Source organism: Cherax quadricarinatus, chromosome 47 (assembly GCF_038502225.1).
Source record: "Cherax quadricarinatus isolate ZL_2023a chromosome 47, ASM3850222v1, whole genome shotgun sequence".
In the NCBI taxonomy this organism is placed as follows: Eukaryota; Metazoa; Arthropoda; class Malacostraca; order Decapoda; family Parastacidae; genus Cherax; species Cherax quadricarinatus.
In genome coordinates this window covers 2,470,236-2,488,133 of record NC_091338.1, presented here as the reverse complement: position 1 = coordinate 2,488,133, position 17,898 = coordinate 2,470,236, and the positions used below count along the sequence as shown (strand labels likewise).

The 17,898-nt window shown below is 39.5% G+C and overlaps 1 protein-coding gene across 1 annotated transcript in view; it reads left to right on the top strand.

The window, feature by feature from the left end:
* The window catches only part of LOC128696556 (ferritin light chain), a 41,775-nt gene that overhangs the window by 20,843 nt on the left and 3,034 nt on the right, over positions 1–17,898 (top strand). Inside the window, exons 3-5 of the mRNA XM_053787873.2 lie at positions 718–830; positions 7,542–7,709; positions 11,206–11,334. Of these exons, the coding sequence (XP_053643848.1) occupies positions 718–830; positions 7,542–7,709; positions 11,206–11,334 (410 nt within the window). The remainder of the gene's footprint in view (positions 1–717; positions 831–7,541; positions 7,710–11,205; positions 11,335–17,898) is intronic.

The window sequence follows — 17,898 nt, the reverse complement described above, 5'->3', positions numbered from 1 at the left end:
AGAGATTAATTTTAAGGGCTTAGGCATCCAGCAGTCTTGTGTGAGCATGTTAGAAGTGCACGGAGACAGGTAGCTTTTAATGGATGGGCTGTTGAAGTGTCAGTAGGTCAACTTTTATGAAGGGATTCGGGGAAACCAGTTAGCTGGATTTGGCTTGGAGGTGGGCATACTGCAGCCAGAGATTAATCTGATAGTGGTTTTGGCACACTTCTGGAAAAAGAGTAATTGAGTGAGTGCGTTTACTTTGGGTCACCTTGCCTTGGCAAGAGATGGCTGGCGAGTTAAAAAAAAAAAAAAAGGTAATTAAATAATGTTTTAATTTTAGTTGGTAAATTAGGTTCATACACACTAGCCACATTCTGTTCGGTGTAACAAACAATGCTTATTTTGGCAATTAAAATGCAACTTGTCTTGGCCAATGTAAATGACTTACTTCTATTTTAAAAATAATATACAATGATTTATTTTATTAAAATGATGCATTACATTGATCTTTCATAACACTTTAAAGTACTGTATATGGGCAAATTTGTTGGGGGAACTTTAAATATGCTACTGTACTTAAGTCAGGGCTCATTTGTAATGTAAATTACCATAATTATTTTTGAGAAGTGTTCAGTATAGTATATTATCTTTCTAAGCTTCATAAACAAATTGTAACTTCAGTATTGGTTCATAATCTAGACTAGCATTTTTTTTTTTTTTTTTGTATTTCAGATGTCCCGTCCCGATTCTTCAATCCTAGATATGAAAAAGGTCAACCAAGCAGGCAGCATATGATGAACCTCCTAGGGAATTATTTTGGAAATTCCCTCAGTTACCTTTTCTCTGTAAGCTACACAATTTTATGAAATAATTTTATTAAAAATTATAATTTACTTTCTGTATTGGAACTCTAATGATTCTCTAGAACACAAGAAGTAGTCTTCCATGCACCTACTTGCTCAGTTTTCCTCTTCTTACTGTTCCCCCACTCTGCAGCCAGAACTCCTTAGCACCAGCCTGGTGACTGTCTGGCTCATGGCTCATGGCTCATTGTTAATGCCTTTTGTTCGTATCTGAAGGACCCAAGTTTGATGTTGGGATGGTTGGAAATGTTAGGTATATTTCCTTACACAGTACCTGTTACCCCTGTTTGTCTTATCAGTACAATAAGGTACATGGGTTTCAGGAGGCATGTTGATTGCATCCTGGAAAACAAAACCAAGAGATGCCCCAATGGAACCAAAAGAACCCTACTGGAAATAAGTGTTGAATCCTTTGATTTCCACTTGGGGTTTGAACCCCACCCTTGGTATGGTTTATTTGCAATAGTGTCATTACGATTTCGTGAGTCATGTTGACGGCTTTGAGGGGACTTGAGCTAGAGTTTGTCACGGCCATGCTAACGGGAGATTCATTTGCAAAAACTTGCATTTGTGGTCAGTGCTGCCTATGCTAACCTTCCTAGGGTGTAGAAATATACCTAATTGGATGAATCTTATTGAAGCTAGCTGGTCCAGTGGCTAACGTGACGGTCTGGAGTTTTGACTGTGATCGCGGATTTAAACCCCACCCATGGTATGGTTTAACCCTTTCAGGGTCCGTCCCGTAGATCTACGGCTTTACGTTCAGGGTCCAAACCGTAGATCTACGCCATGAGCTCAGCTCACTCTGATAAACTGTGAGTGGTACATTTGGGCCTAGATATGAGAGAATACATCTATGTGGTATGTGTGCACCACATAAAACAGATCCTACAGCACACTGTGTATAATGAGAGAAAAAAAATGAAATCATGATTTTTCGATTAAAACAGCAACTTTGCAGTGTTTTTTCGTATGTTTTTTATAGTTGTATTTGCGATTTCTTGGTCTCATTTGATAGAATGGAAGACATATTACAGAAATAGAGATGATTTTGATTGGTTTTAGCATTGGAAATGGCTTGAAACTGAGCTCAAAGTAGCGGAAATGTTAAATTTTTGCCGATATTCAAGAGGAAACAAACGACCTCACACGTCTAATACACGTCAGCTGGTGGGTCTAATATACATTCACAAATATGGTGATGATATTTATACAATTATTACAGTATTGCATAACAGTAAATCTTCTATTTTTTGGTGTGAATAAAAATTCATTATGTGAATAAAAAATCAAAATGGAATTTATTTGTAAAGCCTCAAAACATAACTAATGAACAGAGGAAATGTTAGTTTAGTGCCAGGAATGCCTACATTGTTCATTCTGGACCCTATTTTGAAATTGGAATATTTTGAACTTTGTGTTAAATTGGCCAAATTAACAATTTCCGATCACTTTATTTTGTAGTTGAAACAGTTGACTTGGCGATTTCTTGTGCTCAATCGATAGAATAGAAGTAATACTAGTGAAATAGCTAAGAATTTGGTTGATTGGAATAATGTAATTGGCCTAAAATGGGAGTCAAAGTCGGCAAAATCGCCGATTCGTAAATATCGCTGACACATCAAAATTCGCGAGAGCATAATTTCGTAAATTTTCCACCAAATTTCGTACTTTTTGTTTTATTACCTTCACAAAAAGATTCTCTACGATTTCATAAGAAAAAATAACAAATTTTTTTTTTTAAATTTCTTGGACACTGGTGCGTGACTCCAGATTTGGGCCTTGGACCCTGAAAGGGTTAATAGACTTTCTGCTAAAGCTTCCTCATTTTCATCACTGCTTTCTCCTCCACTGGCTTACTGCTCTGGATTTACAACCATCTGCACAATTTCTGAGCCAGTATACTGATGAAATTTTAAATTATGCTAGCCAAAATTAGTGCCGGATTACTGATTGCCGGATTAGTGATGGCCAACCCGTAATAATATCTTTATTTCTACAAGTACATGTACGAGGTATATGGCCTAGCTGACATCAATGACATACTACTACATAGAAAGCCACTTGTTATACATAGCATTTTGGGCAGATTAGGTCACTTGCCCCAGGATGCGACCCATGCTAGTCTGCTAACACCCAGGTATCCATTATACTGATGGGTGAACATGGGCAGCAAGTGTCTTAACCCCTAAACGGTCCAAACGTATATATGCGTTCTTTCCCCCAGTGCCCCGAATATTTTGAAAAATAAAAAGTTTTTTTTTTTATTGAAATGGAGAAATTTTTTTGTTACAGGATTAAAATAAAAACTTAGAGTTAGTACTTACTAAGACATGAGGCTGCAAAGTTGGCACTTAATGCTTACCTGACGGCAACATAGTCCTGCCGCTTGAAGAAGTGTTGCCAGTATACCATTTTTTCTCGTTTCTATTATTTTATATAATTTTTATGTTCTGATAATGACAATTTATTGTAGTTCTTGGCATTTCATAACCAATTTTTATTCTGACACTAATATTAGGTACTGAAATTGTACTCAAATTGTCAAACATATTTACAGGTGGACATTTAAACGTGCCTTGGTCATTTACTATTGTCTAGGAATATATAAAAGTATTTATAGGTCCCAGCAATGTTTTGGATACACGGGAGTATAGAAGGAAGGAGGAAGAAGAAAGAAGTATACAATGGACCCCCGGTTTGCGATATTAATCCGTTCCTGAGAGCTCATCGTAAACCAAAATTATCGAAAAGCGAATCAATTTTCCCCATAAGAAATAATGGAAATCAAATTAATCCATTCAAGACACCCAAAAGTACGAAAAAAAAAAATTTTACCACATGAAATATTAAGTTTAATGCACACAAACTGAAGAAGACATGCACAGTTTGTAGTACTCTACTAACAATAGAATACATGACACTTACCTTTAATGAAGATCGGGTGATGATTGATGGGATGGGAGGAGGGGAGAGTGTCGAACTTATTGTTTAGAAGGGGAATCCCCTTTCATTAGGACTTGAGGTAGCAAGTCCTTTTCCGGGGTTACTTCCCTTCTTCTTTTAATGCCACTAGGACCAGTTTGAGAGTCACTGGACCTCTGTCGCACAACAGATCTGTCCATAGAGCTCTGTACCTCCCATTCCTTTACGATTTGTCTAAAATGGGCCACAACATTGTCATTGTAATAGTCACCAGCACAGCTTGCAATAGCTGTGTTAGGGTGATTTTCATCCATAAAGGTTTGCAGTTCAACCCACTTTGCACACATTTCCTTAATTTTTGAAGTAGGCACAATGGATTCCACAACTGGCATAGGCTTCTCAGGGTTAGCCCCAAACCCTTCAAAATCTTTCTTAATTTCCATACTAATTCTCACCCTTTTTACCACAGGGTTGGCATTAGAAGCTTTCTTGGGGCCCATGGTGACTTATTTTGCAGAAACAAACACCAAAAACACTCTGATAATATGGAATGTACCGAATGTATCCTTAGATGCGAGCACACTGGCTGGCTTGTAAACACTGGCACACATGTGGACACATCTCAGATGAATCGTATACTGGGTTTTTTAACGGGAACCGAGGCAAAATTTTGCGTTAAAATGTATCGAATACCGGATTTATTGGATACCGATGGCATCGCAAACCGGGGGTCCACTGTAATTGTATTTGTGTGTACGTGTGAAACATATACAGAGACACAGACAGACAGACAGACAGAGAGAGATAGACAGACAGAGACAGATAGAAATTAGAGAAAGTACAAAGGTTTGCAACAAGGCTAGTTCCGGAGCTTAGGGGAATGACCTATGAAGAAAGGTCGAGGGAAATCGGACTGATGACACTGGAGGACAGGAAGGTCAGGGAAGACATGATGATAACATACAAAATGATGCATGGAATAGACGAGGTAGACAGACAGGATGTTCTAGAGAGGGAACACAGAAACAAAGGGTCACAATTGGAAGCTGAAGACTCAGACGAGTCACAGGGATGTTAGGAAGTACTTCTTCAGTCAGTCGTCAGGAAGTGGAATAGCCTAGCAAGTGATGTAGTGGAGGCAGGAACCATACATGGCTTTAAGATGAGGTATGACAAAGCTAAGGAAGCAGAGAGGACCTAGTAGCGATCAGTGAAGAGGCAGGGCCAGGAGCTGAGTCTCGACCCCTGCAACCACAATTAGGTGAGTACAGAGACACAGACAGATAGACGGACAGACACAGATAGACAAAGAGATAGAGATACAGATAGACAGAGACAGACACAGAGATAGACCCTAAACTTGGGGTTAACATCACTTTCCTTTTAGAAGGAGAGTGTTAATATGACATTACATCAGTGAATCCTTGGTGTTTGCTGCACTGTTTGCTCGTGCTGGCACTCAACTTAACTGGCGCTACCACAAGGTACTAAGTGGTCCCAGATTTTTTTAATATGGTGCACACCAAGTGTTAAGACCCATTCTATGCTGATGAGGCATCTTAGGCCAGTCGTGCCAAATTTGGAGGCAGGAAAATTAAAACGTATATATATATACGTTTGGACCGTTTAGGGGTTAAAGAAACACATCCTAATGTTTTCCAGGCACACTGAGGATTCGATCTCCAGACCTCGGTGTGTAAGCTGAGTGCGCTAGCAATCAAGCTATGTTACACCTAAGAGTGTTGGGCTACAGCTCAAGGAATGGTACTGGGCTGAGTTTATCAGAAACTGGCTACCTATCTCATTCACACAATGAAGTAAATTTTTTTTTTTTTTTAACACATCAGCTGATTCCCACCAAGGCAGGGTGGCCCGAAAAAGAAAAACTTTCATCATTCACTCCATCACTGTCTTGCCAGAGGGGTACTTTACACTATAGTTATAAAACTGCAACATTAACACCTCTCCTTCAGAGCGTAGACACTGTACTTCCCATCTCCAGGACTCTAGTTCGGCCTGCCGGTTTCCCTGAATCCCTTCATGAATGTTACTGTGCTCACACTCCAACAGCACGTCAAGTATTAAAAACTACTTGTCTCCATTCACTCCTATCAAATACGCTCACGCACGCTTGCTGGAAGTCCAAGCCCCTCGCACGCAAAACCACCTTTACCCCCTCCCTCCAACCCTTCCTAGGCTGACCCCTACCCTGCCTTCCCTCCACCACAGATTTATACACTCTCGAGGTCGTTCTGTTTTGTTCCATTCTCTCTGTGTCCGAACCACCTCGACAACTCCTCCTCAGCCCTCTGGATAGTAGTTTTGGTAATCCCACACCTTTTACTAATTTCCAAACTACGAATTCTCTGCATTATATTCACACCACACATTGCCCTCACACGTGACATCTCCACTGCCTCGAGCATTCTCCTCATTGCAACATTCATCACCCATGCTTCACACCCATACAAGTGTTGGTACAGCTATACTCTCATGCATTCCCCCCTTTGCTTCCACAGACAAAGTTCTTTGTCTCCACAGACTCCTAAGTGCACCACTCACCCTTTTCCCCTCATCAATTCTGTGATTCACCTCATCCTTCATAGACCCATCTGCTGACACGTCCACTCCTAAATATCTGGATACATTCACCTCCTCCATACTCTCTCCCTCCAATTTGATATCCAATCTTTCGTCACCTTATCTTTTTGTCATCCTCATAACCTTACTCTTTCCTATATTCACTTTTAATTTTCTTCTTTTACATACCCTACCAAATTTGTCCACCAACCTCTGCAACGTCTCTTCAGAATCTCCCAAATGCAGTGTCATCAGCAAAGAGCAACTGTGACAACTCCTACTTTGTGTTTGATTCTTTATCTTCTAACTCCTACTTTGTTTTTGATTCTTTATCTTTTAACTCCACACCTCTTGCCAAGACCCTAGCATTCATTTCTCTTACAACCCCATCTATAAATATATTGAACAACCACAGTGACATCACACATCCTTGTCTAAGGCCTACTTTTACTGAGAAATAATCTCCCTCTCTCCTACGTACTCTAACCTGAGCCTCACTATTCTCGTAAAAACTGTTCACTGCTTTCAGTAACCTACCTCTTATACCATATACCTGCAACATCTGCCACATTGCCCCCCTATCCACCTTGTCATATGCCTTTTCCAAATCCATAAATGCCACAGAAACCTCTTTACCCTTATTTAAATACTGTTCACCTATGTTTCACTGTAAACACTTGGTCTACATACCCCCTACCTTTCCTGAAGCCTCCTTGTTCCTCTGCTATCCTACTCTGTCTTGCTCTTAATTCTTTCAGTAATAACTCTACCATACACTTTACTAGGTATACTCAACAGACTTATTCCCCTATAATTTTTGCACCCTTTTATCCCCTTTGCCTTTATATAAAGGAACTATGCATGCTCTCTGCCAATCCCTAGGTACCTTACCCTCTTCCATGCATTTATTAAATAATAGCACCAACCACTCCAAAACTATATCCCCTCCTGCTATTAACATTTCTATCTTTATTCCATCAATCCTAGCTGCCTTACCCCCTTTCATTCTACCCACTGCCTCACAAACTTTCCTCACACTCACAACTGGCTCTTCCTAGTTATAAGACATAATTTTGATTTGAATATTGCCCTCGATACTAAAATTTTACCTTTTAGTCACACTATAACACTTATTTCTTTTGGCATGACTGTACTGTATTGTCTTAAATTATTGATATATACCCTCAGAGCAAGCAGTATGGAAGTCAGTATGTGCAGCGTCCTGGTATGGCCAAGTTTCTGTTGGAGGCAAGTGATAAGCAGTGGGAAGAAGGACTTGATGTCCTGAAGAAGCTGCTCCAACGTGGTTTTACATTTGACAGTAACTTGCTTAATAGTATTACTTTCTCAGGAAAGGTATGTAAAAAGATTACTTATATTTTTTAATTAACTATTTCCTACTATGGGATAATCTTCAGTTTACTATTTCTTTGTTTTTGGGTGTACTGTAGTCAGCTGAAATTTAGAGACCCAAGCACATGGCTTATGTATTTAACTCCGAGCCATCACTTAAAACTTCAGCAGGAGTTTTTGCATAGTTTTACATGCAACGGCTACTCTAAATATCATTATTTCTAAGTAAAGACAATTAAGTAGATATGACACTTAACACTTTGATGTGAATATGAACTGCATAAATGGATTGGAAATAAGGGTTGGAGTACTAGTCACAATTTCTTGAAGGGTTGAAGTGCAGATCACTATAGAATTTTTTGATGTTTGAGATTACACATACTGTATTTGCTTGACCATGTTAAGAGTTTGTATGGGAGGAAAGATGAAGATTTATTTGTAATAAAGATATTTCTGCTTAGCAGATTGATTTTGGCCAGACCCATTACATATTTGGTTTTGCTTAGAGTCCACAATAAATCCTCAGCATATGTATAGAACTGGACATGCTTTCTATCAGTTTGTATTTAAAATCCTTCGTTCCTCAAATGGTAGAGCCTTTGACTCACTCCTGAAGAACTTGAGTCCACACCTGGGATGGCTGGATATGTTGGAATTTCTTACACCTGCTGCTTCTCATTCACCTAGCAGTAAGTACTGGGGTGTTAGTCAATTGCTGTGGGTCTTATCCTAGGAAAGATGCTCGAAGAATCCCTATGGAAAGAAGCCAGACATAATGGCTTTTTGGGTTATGAGTTCTCAGAGTTAATAAACTTATTTGTGTTCACAAATTCTTGGTTTGTAGAATCTTGCTTTTTCTCGTATGTACGTCTTGTCACTTTCCCCCACAGGCTCTAACAGATGCCTGTACTAGTGGGCGAGTTTCTCTGTTTCTTAAGCACAAAATCTTTTGATAAATGCAGAAGTGTGTATGTATGTAACTCTTGAGTTGGTTGTTGGAAATACTGATAAGTGTTGGATGCCATAATACTGACTGATTACCTGGAGAGACCTGGAGAGAGTTTACCTGGAGAGAGTTCCGGGGGTCAACGCCCCCGCGGCCCGGTCTGTGACCAGGCCTCCTTAGGTCAGTGTCCCAGGATGCGACCCACACCAGTCGACTAACACCCAGGTACCCATTTTACTGATGGGGAACATAGACAACACAGGTTGAAAGAAACATGTCCAATGTTTCTACTCTGGCTGGGAATCGAACCCAGGCCCTCGCCGTGTGAAGCGAGAGCGTTAACCACCAGGCCACCAGAGCCCCTGATAACATGATGTATTTGATAGGACCTTTGTTAGAGTTCTTGTTTTTTCTACTAAAAATCATTGAAGTTGGGGCTGGGCTTACGGATTATCAAAACTAAGCACTAAACCACCAGGGTCATACAACAATGGTGGGCTTATGGAGTATGATGCATAAAGAGGCAATTGCTAGTACGTAGTTTTACATTTATTTCAACTAGTTTTCACAATAGTGAATTTAAATACATGTATTTTACTGAAATTTAAACATTATATTTCAGCATAGGTCTAAGAGTTGTGAATATAATAATGGTGTATAATACTGACAAGTTGATAAGTAAGACGCATGCGCAAAAGTCTAAGTATCATTATTCCAAAATGTTTTGACTACACAGTAGGCTATTTCAGTTGAATACAGAGAAAGCAGTGAAGATGAATCTTGGTACAAAGGACATCTTAGACAACTTTGTTGCTTGACCACTAGTTATGAATGAAAGGCTGGCTTTGAGAGGGATCTACCCAGTGGGCTTGCTACACTGCCTCTCAATTATTACATTCTTTTAATAGTGGGTCCTGTCTCTTTTGTCTTCAAGATTTTCTGTGCCTCACTTTTGGCAATATACAACTTTCCATTCTGATGCTTCAGCTTCAGTGTTGCAGACTGTGGAGCAGAGCTCCTTCTCCAGGCTGAAGGACTGCCCATCTCAAAACTTCATCTTCGAAGGTGATGGACTGATTACATCGTCTCTGCTTCTCCACTGCTGCTGCTGCTGCCTCTGTATTGAACTGAGTAAGCCTACCTACTGTGTAGGCAAAAGGTTTCAGAATAAGATACCTAACTGTTGCACACGTGTCTTGCTTATTTACAGGTCTAAAAGCTGATTGGTTCACCCAGCTTGCCTTAGGACAGATATGTACTTTTTTTTTTTCTTCTTCTCTCCAGTCATCATGTAGGCAACAGATTACATGTGAAGTCACTTAGCCATATTCATGGCTGATTACCATGCATTATATGGAATATTTTGATAATGTATAGTATACAGGAGGGGCTCCATGTATTCGGCACCCTCTTTTCAGTGGTTTTCAATTGTTATGTTCGGTACTTTTTCCACTTTTTTGTCGTTTTCACACAGCAGTTGTGTAAGGGAAGGGGGCAACCAGTGCTATATGTGTATTTTTACTTTTTTATTTTTTTTTTTTTTATTTTTTTATGCCAAGCTGTATTAAGCACTTTATATACAGTGGAACCCCGAATATCGGCCATAATCAGTTCCAGAAGGTAGGCCTAAATTCGAAGCAATGTTTCCCTAAGAATTAATGTAAATACAATTAATCCATTTTTTAAGGATGAATTATAGTTTTACATACACAAAACAATGAGAACTAAATAAAATAAATAAATGAACATTTAAATCACTATTACATACCTTTATTGAAGACTCTTGTTGGCTTATAGAAGACAGGGAGGGGGAGAGAGGGAGGACTGATTATTGTTTGGAAGGGGAATCCCCCTCCATAAAGACTTCAGGTATCAAAACCCTCTCTGGGTTTACTTCCCTGCTTGCCTGCTACACTTCCTGCCTCCCTGCTACACTCCCTGCCTCTGCATCTTCCATTGGGCCCATGGTGGCTTATTTCACAGTTGCACTTAATAAAAAAGTACAAAAACCAATGGATTTTAAGGAAATGTTTGGATGAATGTTCAGAGTATATGCTCATTCACTGAGACATAGGGAGACTGACTCGCCAATGCATGGCATCCCAGCGGGAGGCGGGCTGATGCGTATAATACGGCTGACTTGAGAGGCACTGGCCCAAATACGGAGCAAAATTTCCGCCCAAACACCAGCCTAAATATGATTTGACCAATAAACACAGCGGCCAATATTCGGGGTTCCACTGTATGATGGTGTAAATGTTATCAGGCATTTTAGATTCACACTGCACACTTGCCACACAGACCCATTCTCTCCTGTCATGCCAAAATTTACCACTTGCAGTATATTTGAGGGAGTTGAACTCGCAACGTAGATTCACACAAGTGACCCTGGTGTCCATAACGTAGATCTGTGTACAAGACAACGAAAGGGTTATTCCTAAATTTTACTGCATAACCTGGTTCAAATTTTTACTGTAGTTTATGCTTTTTTGTGTAAACTGTCTTTGTGTTTAATAAACATTTTCTTAGTTAAACGTACAACTTTACTTTCAGGGTGACTTGACTTTGAATGAAACTGACATTGGTACAGCATATGTCGACACTCTAAAGACAGTTCTGAAGAATTCCTCAACACAGTTCAAGAACATGAACCATTTTCACAAAAATCAACCAGATGCTGAGGTAAACATTGTATTTATTTTCCTCTTGTTAGATTAATATTATAATTATGGAGCAGCACTAAACTCGTAAGGGTCCTGCAGTGCATGAAGGATGGAAGACAGTCAGGCTTGATGTATAGGAGAGGTGGACTTCAATTTCAGATCAAGTGCTCTATACCATCAAGGCATCCCTCTCAAAGGGCTATTGGGCTATAATAAAGAATATATCTAAAGATCTAGGTAGTAGGTTGGTAGACAGCAACCGCCCAGGGAGGTACTACCGTCCTGCCAAGTGAGTGTTAAAACGAAAGCCTGTAATTGTTTTACGTGATGGTAGGATTGCTGGTGTCCTTTTTTCTGTCTCGTAAACATGCAAGATTTAAGGTACATCTTGCTACTTCTGCTTAAACTTAGGTCACACTACACATACATGTACAAGCATATATATACACACACACCCCTTTGGGTTTTCTGCTATTTTCTTTCTAGTTCTTGTTCATTTCCTCTTACCTCCATGGGGAAATGGAACAGAATTCTTCCTCCGTAAGCCATGCGTGTTGTAAGAGGCAACTAAAATGCCGGGAGCAAGGGGCTAGTAACCCCTTCTCCTGTATAAATTACTAAATTTAAAAAGAGAAACTTTTTTTTTCTTTTTGGGCCACCCTGCCTCGGTGGGATATGGCCGGTTTGTTGAAAGAAGATATCTAAAGATGTGTAGATCAAGTGTTTACATTGAAGCATATATGTAAACAGTATTTAGATAAAGGTAGGGAAGTTTTTATTGCATTTATGGATTTAGAAAAGGCATATGATAGTGGATAGGGGAGCAGTGTGGCAGATGTTGCAGGTATGTGGAATAGGTGGTAAGTTACTAAATGCTGTAAAGAGTTTTTATGAGGATAGTGAGGCTCAGGTTACGGTGTGTAGAAGAGAGGGAGACTATTTCTCGGTAAAAGTAGGTCTTAAACAGGGATGTGTAATGTCACCATGGTTGTTTAATATATTTATAGTGGGCTAGTGCAAAGATGAGTAGTGGGGGGGTTGAAGACAGTTGGAATAGTTTTAAAAATGTGGGGCAGAAGTTAGTGGTTATAGGAGGGTGGGGGCAGGAGGAAACAGGAGTGATTGGTGGAATGATGAAGTAAAGGGTGTGATAAAAGAGAAAAAGGTAGCTTATGAGAGGTTTTTACAAAGCAGAAGTGTTATAAGAAGAGCAGAGTATATGGAGAGTAAAAGAAAGGTGAAGAGAGTGGTGAGAGAGTGCAAAAGGAGAGCAGATGATAGAGTGGGAGAGGCACTGTCAAGAAATTTTAATGAAAATAAGAAAAAAATTTTGGAGCGAGTTAAATAAGTTAAGAAAGCCTAGGGAAAGTATGGATTTGTCAGTTAAAAACAGAGTAGGGGAGTTAGTAGATGGGGAGATGGAGGTATTAGGTAGATGGCGAGAATATTTTGAGGAACTTTTAAATGTTGAGGAAGAAAGAGAGGCGGTAATTTCATGCACTGATCAGGGAGGTATACCATCTTTTAGGAGTGAAGAAGAGCAGAATGTAAGTGTTGGGGAGGTACGTGAGGCATTACGTAGAATGAAAGGGGGTAAAGCAGCTGGAACTGATGGGATCATGACAGAAATGTTAAAAGCAGGGGGGATATAGTGTTGGATTATTATTATAATCAAAAAGAAGCGCTAAGCCACAAGGACTATACAGCAATATATATATAGTGTTGGAGTGGTTGGTACTTTTGTTTAATAAATGTATGAAAGAGGGGAAGGTACCTAGGGATTGGCAGAGAGCATGTATAGTCCCTTTATATAAAGGGAAAGGGGACAAAAGAGATTGTAAAAATTATAGAGGAATAAGTTTACTGAGTATACCAGGAAAAGTGTACGGTAGGGTTATAATTGAAAGAATTAGAGGTAAGACAGAATGTAGGATTGCGGATGAGCAAGGAGGTTTCAGAGTGGGTAGGGGATGTGTAGATCAAGTGTTTACATTGAAGCATGTATGTGAACAGTATTTAGATAAAGGTAGGGAAGTTTTTAATGCATTTATGGATTTAGAAAAGGCATATGATAGAGTGGATAGAGGAGCAATGTGGCAGATGTTGCAAGTATATGGAATAAGTGGTAAGTTATTAAATGCTGTAAAGAGTTTTTATGAGGATAGTGAGGCTTAGGTTAGGGTGTGTAGAATAGAGGGAGATTACTTCCCGGTAAAAGTAGGTCTTAGACAGGGATGTGTAATGTCACCATGGTTGTTTAATATATTTATAGATGGGGTTGTAAAGGAAGTAAATGCTAGGGTGTTTGGGAGAGGGGTGGGATTAAATTTTGGGGAATCAAATTCAAAATGGGAATTGACAGTTACTCTTTGCTGATGATACTGTGCTTATGGGAGATTCTAAAGAAAAATTGCAAAGGTTAGTGGATGAGTTTGGGAATGTGTGTAAAGGTAGAAAGTTGAAAGTGAACATAGAAAAGAGTAAGGTGATGAGGGTATCAAATGACTTAGATAAAGAAAAATTGGATATCAAATTGGGGAGGAGGAGTATGGAAGAAGTGAATGTTTTCAGATACTTGGGAGTTGATGTGTCGGCGGATGGATTTATGAAGGATGAGGTTAATCATTGAATTGAAGAGGGAAAAAAGGTGAGTGGTGTGCTGAGGTATATGTGGAGTCAAAAAACATTATTTATGGAGGCAAAGAAGGGAATGTATGAAAGTATAGTAGTACCAACACTTTTATATGGGTGTGAAGCTTGGGTGGTAAATACAGCAGCAAGGAGACGGTTAGAGGCAGTGGAGATGTCCTGTTTAAGGGCAATGTGTGGTGTAAATATTATGCAGAAAATTCAGAGTGTGGAAATTAAGAAAAGGTGTGGAGTTAATAAAAGTATTAGTCAGAGGGCAGAAGAGGGGTTGTTGAGGTGGTTTGGTCATTTAGAGAGAATGGATCAAAGTAGAATGACATGGAAAGCATATAAATCTATAGGGGCAGGAAGGCGGGGTAGGGGTTGTCCTCGAAAGGGTTGGAGAGAGGGGGTAAAGGAGGTTTTGTGGGCAAGGGGCTTGGACTTCCAGCAAGCGTGCGTGTGTGTGTTAGATAGGAGTGAATGGAGACAAATGGTACTTGGGACCTGATGATCTGTTGGAGTTTGAGCAGGGTAATATTTAGTGAAGGGATTCAGGGAAACCGGTTATTTTCATATAGTCAGACTTGAGTCCTGGAAATGGGAAGTACAATGCCTGTACTTTAAAGGAGGGGTTTGGGATATTAGCAGTTTGGAGGGATATGTTGTGTATCTTTATATGTATATGCTTCTAAACTGTTGTATTCTGAGCACCTCTGCAAAAAACAGTATAATGTGTGAGTGTGGTGAAAGTGTTGAATGATGATAAAAGTATTTTCTTTTTGGGGATTTTCTTTCTTTTTTGGGTCACCCTGCCTCGGTGGGAGACGGCCGACTTGTTGAAAAAAAAAAAAAAAAAGATGGGGTTGTAAAAGAAGTAAATGCTAGGGTGTTCAGGAGAGGGGTGGGATTAAATTATGGGGAATCAAATATAAAATGGGAATTGACAGTTACTTTTTGCTGATGATACTGTGCTTATGGGAGATTCTAAAGAAAAATTGCAAAGGTTAGTGGACAAGTTTGGGAGTGTGTGTAAAGGTAGAAAGTTGAAAGTGAACATAGAAAAGAGTAAGGTGACGAGGGTATCAAATTATTTAGGTAACGAAAAATTGGATATCAAGTTGGGGAGGAGGAGTATGGAAGAAGTGAATGTTTTCAGATATTTGGGAGTTGACGTGTCAGTGAATGGATTTATGAAGGATGAGGTTAATCATAGAATTGATGAAGGAAAAAAGGAGAGTGGTGTGTTGAGGTATGTGGAGACAAAAAATGTTATTGAGGCAAAGAAGGGAATGTATGAAAGTATGATAGTACCAACACTCTTATATGGGTGTGAAGCTTGGGTTGTAAATGCTGCAGCGAGGAGGCAGTGGAGATGTCCTGTCTAAGGGCAATGTGTGGTGTGAATATTATGCAGAAAATTCGGAGTGTGGAAATCAGGAGGTGTGGAGTTAATAAAAGTATTAGTCAGAGGGCTGAAGAGGAGTTGTTGAGGTGGTTTGGTAATTTAGAGAGAATGGATCAAAGTAGAATGACATGGAGAGCTTATAAATCTGTAGGGGAAGGAAGGCGGGGTAGGGGTCATCCTCGAAAAGGTTGGATGGAGGAGGTAAAGGAGGTTTTGTGGGCGAGGGGCTTGGACTTCCAGCAAGCGTGCATGAGCGTGTTAGGAGTGAATGGAGAAGAGTGGTATTTGGAACCTGACGAGCTGTTGGAGTGTGAGCAGGGTAATATTTAGTGAAGGGATTCAGGGAAACCGGTTATTTTTATATAGCCGGGCTCGAGTCCTGGAAATGGGAAGTACAATGCCTGCATTTTAAAGGAGGTGTTTGAGATATTGGTAGTTTGGAGGGATATGTTGTGTATCTTTATATGTACGTATATGCTTCTAAACTGTTGCATTTAGAGCACCTCTTCAAAAAGTGATTGTGTGAGAGGGGTGAAAGTGTTGAATGATGATGAAAGTATTTTCTTTTTGGGGATTTTCTTTCTTTTTGGGTCACCCTGCCTCGGTGGGAGACGGCCGACTTGTTGAAAAAAAAAAAAATTGTTTCTCTAAAGTTCCATGTTATACAGGAATAAGGTGCTATAACATACACTTGGGCAACATAGGTAGCTTTATTAAGTTGATGTTTCACCCACCAGGCTGTTCATCAATCCAATACAAAGACAAAAACAGAAATGTATAATACTACTAGAAGTCAGGTGTAGTGTAGGCACGGTGCTCCAAGTTGTATTTGATGTTAGCCAACTGCTGATGTCCAAAAATCAGTTGTGCTAAACTCTGTAAATGTTGAAGCTCCATGTTATGTACATGATTATAATCATAACTCTGCACTAAACCCATCAGGGTCATACAGTGCATGTTGTGTACAACTGTTGCTAAGGCTATTGCTGGTTTCAAGGCAATGACATATTTACAGATCTTTCATTAATTTAGCATCATTCCATTTTATTAAGAAGTTGACAATGTTTGTGAAAAACTAGTACAGTGGAACCTCTACTTGCGAGTTTAATCCGTTCCATGACCTTGCTCGCAACTGGATTTGCTCGTTTACAGAGTCAATTTTCCTCGTTTAAATTAATTGAAATGCAGTTAATCCATTCCAGTGGAATTCTGTACTTCAATAATTTTGCTAATATCAACTCTATGGCTTATTTATCTCTCACTTCATCTAATATGACATAATAAACAATATGAATAACATAGAAACATATATACGCTAGAATGAATAAAATGTCATTGTGTAACAGGTGGAGGTGGCCACAACCTCTCCCTCATTGTTGTGGTAAACACTGCCATCAAGTGATGACCTTTTGAAGCCATCTATTATAATTATTATATGTAGTACATTATTATTATATATATATATATTATTATACATATTATATAATTTGTAATTTTTATTCACACAAAAAATATAAGATTTACTGTTATTCCTTATTGCAATAATTGTATAAATGTCATCCCATTCACGACTCTGAAACAGCCAAGCAGTTGACCATTTGTCCTAGATTGAGCTCAATTTCAAAGCACTTTTCGTCGTGAAAGCAATCAATATCGCATCTATTTCTGAAATATATCTTCTATTCTATCAAATGAGACCCCAAAAAAATGAGAATACAACCATAAAAACCATTCAAAATTACTGCTAAGGGGTGGCTAATTGCTGAGAAGTGAACTCCATTGTTTATGCTTAGATTTCTTTCATTTTTGGTGTACGTTAAGAAGCATCTTTCCATCATACATTGCCCAAGTTTCAATATTATTATTATTATTATAATCAAAAAGAAGCGCTAAGTCAAGTTTCAGTAAGATAGTCCAACAAACAAATGAGATACAATTCTCGAGATCAAGAGCAAGAGCCCCTCACCAGTGTCAAGGAACCTGCCTTGAGGTCTGCTCGCTTGTGGAAATTTTGCTCGCGTAGGGAAGCAAAAAATCGACCCATCGACTGCTCGTATTTGCAAAAACTCGCACGTGGACACGCTCGCAAGTAGAGGTTCTACTGTATTTTATAAACTTAGTATGGCAGGCATGTTTATGCTCACTGACATGAATATGCCAAACCTTTGGCTGTCTCCTTGCATATACTTTCTCACACCCACTGTATGGTCAAGTTCCTAGTGCTGGTGGTAGTGTGATATGATAATCACAGGGAAGCGCTAAACCTGTAGGATTGTACAGTGCATGCAGGGGGTGGGGGGTGGAAGGTATTCAGGCTCACTTCAGGGAACTGGAGCACAGATCCAATTCCCTAGATCAAGAGGCTGGTGGTAGTAGCTACTCCAGAATTACACTTTAAGGCATTTGAAATACAGCCTCTCCTCACTAAGACTACGTTGGTAGGCGAATTCGTCACTACACAGGGAGCATACTATAATGGTAATGGGTTTGTCAACTGTCTTTGATATTACACAAATAACCAGCACATGGGAGAGAGGAGCTTACGAC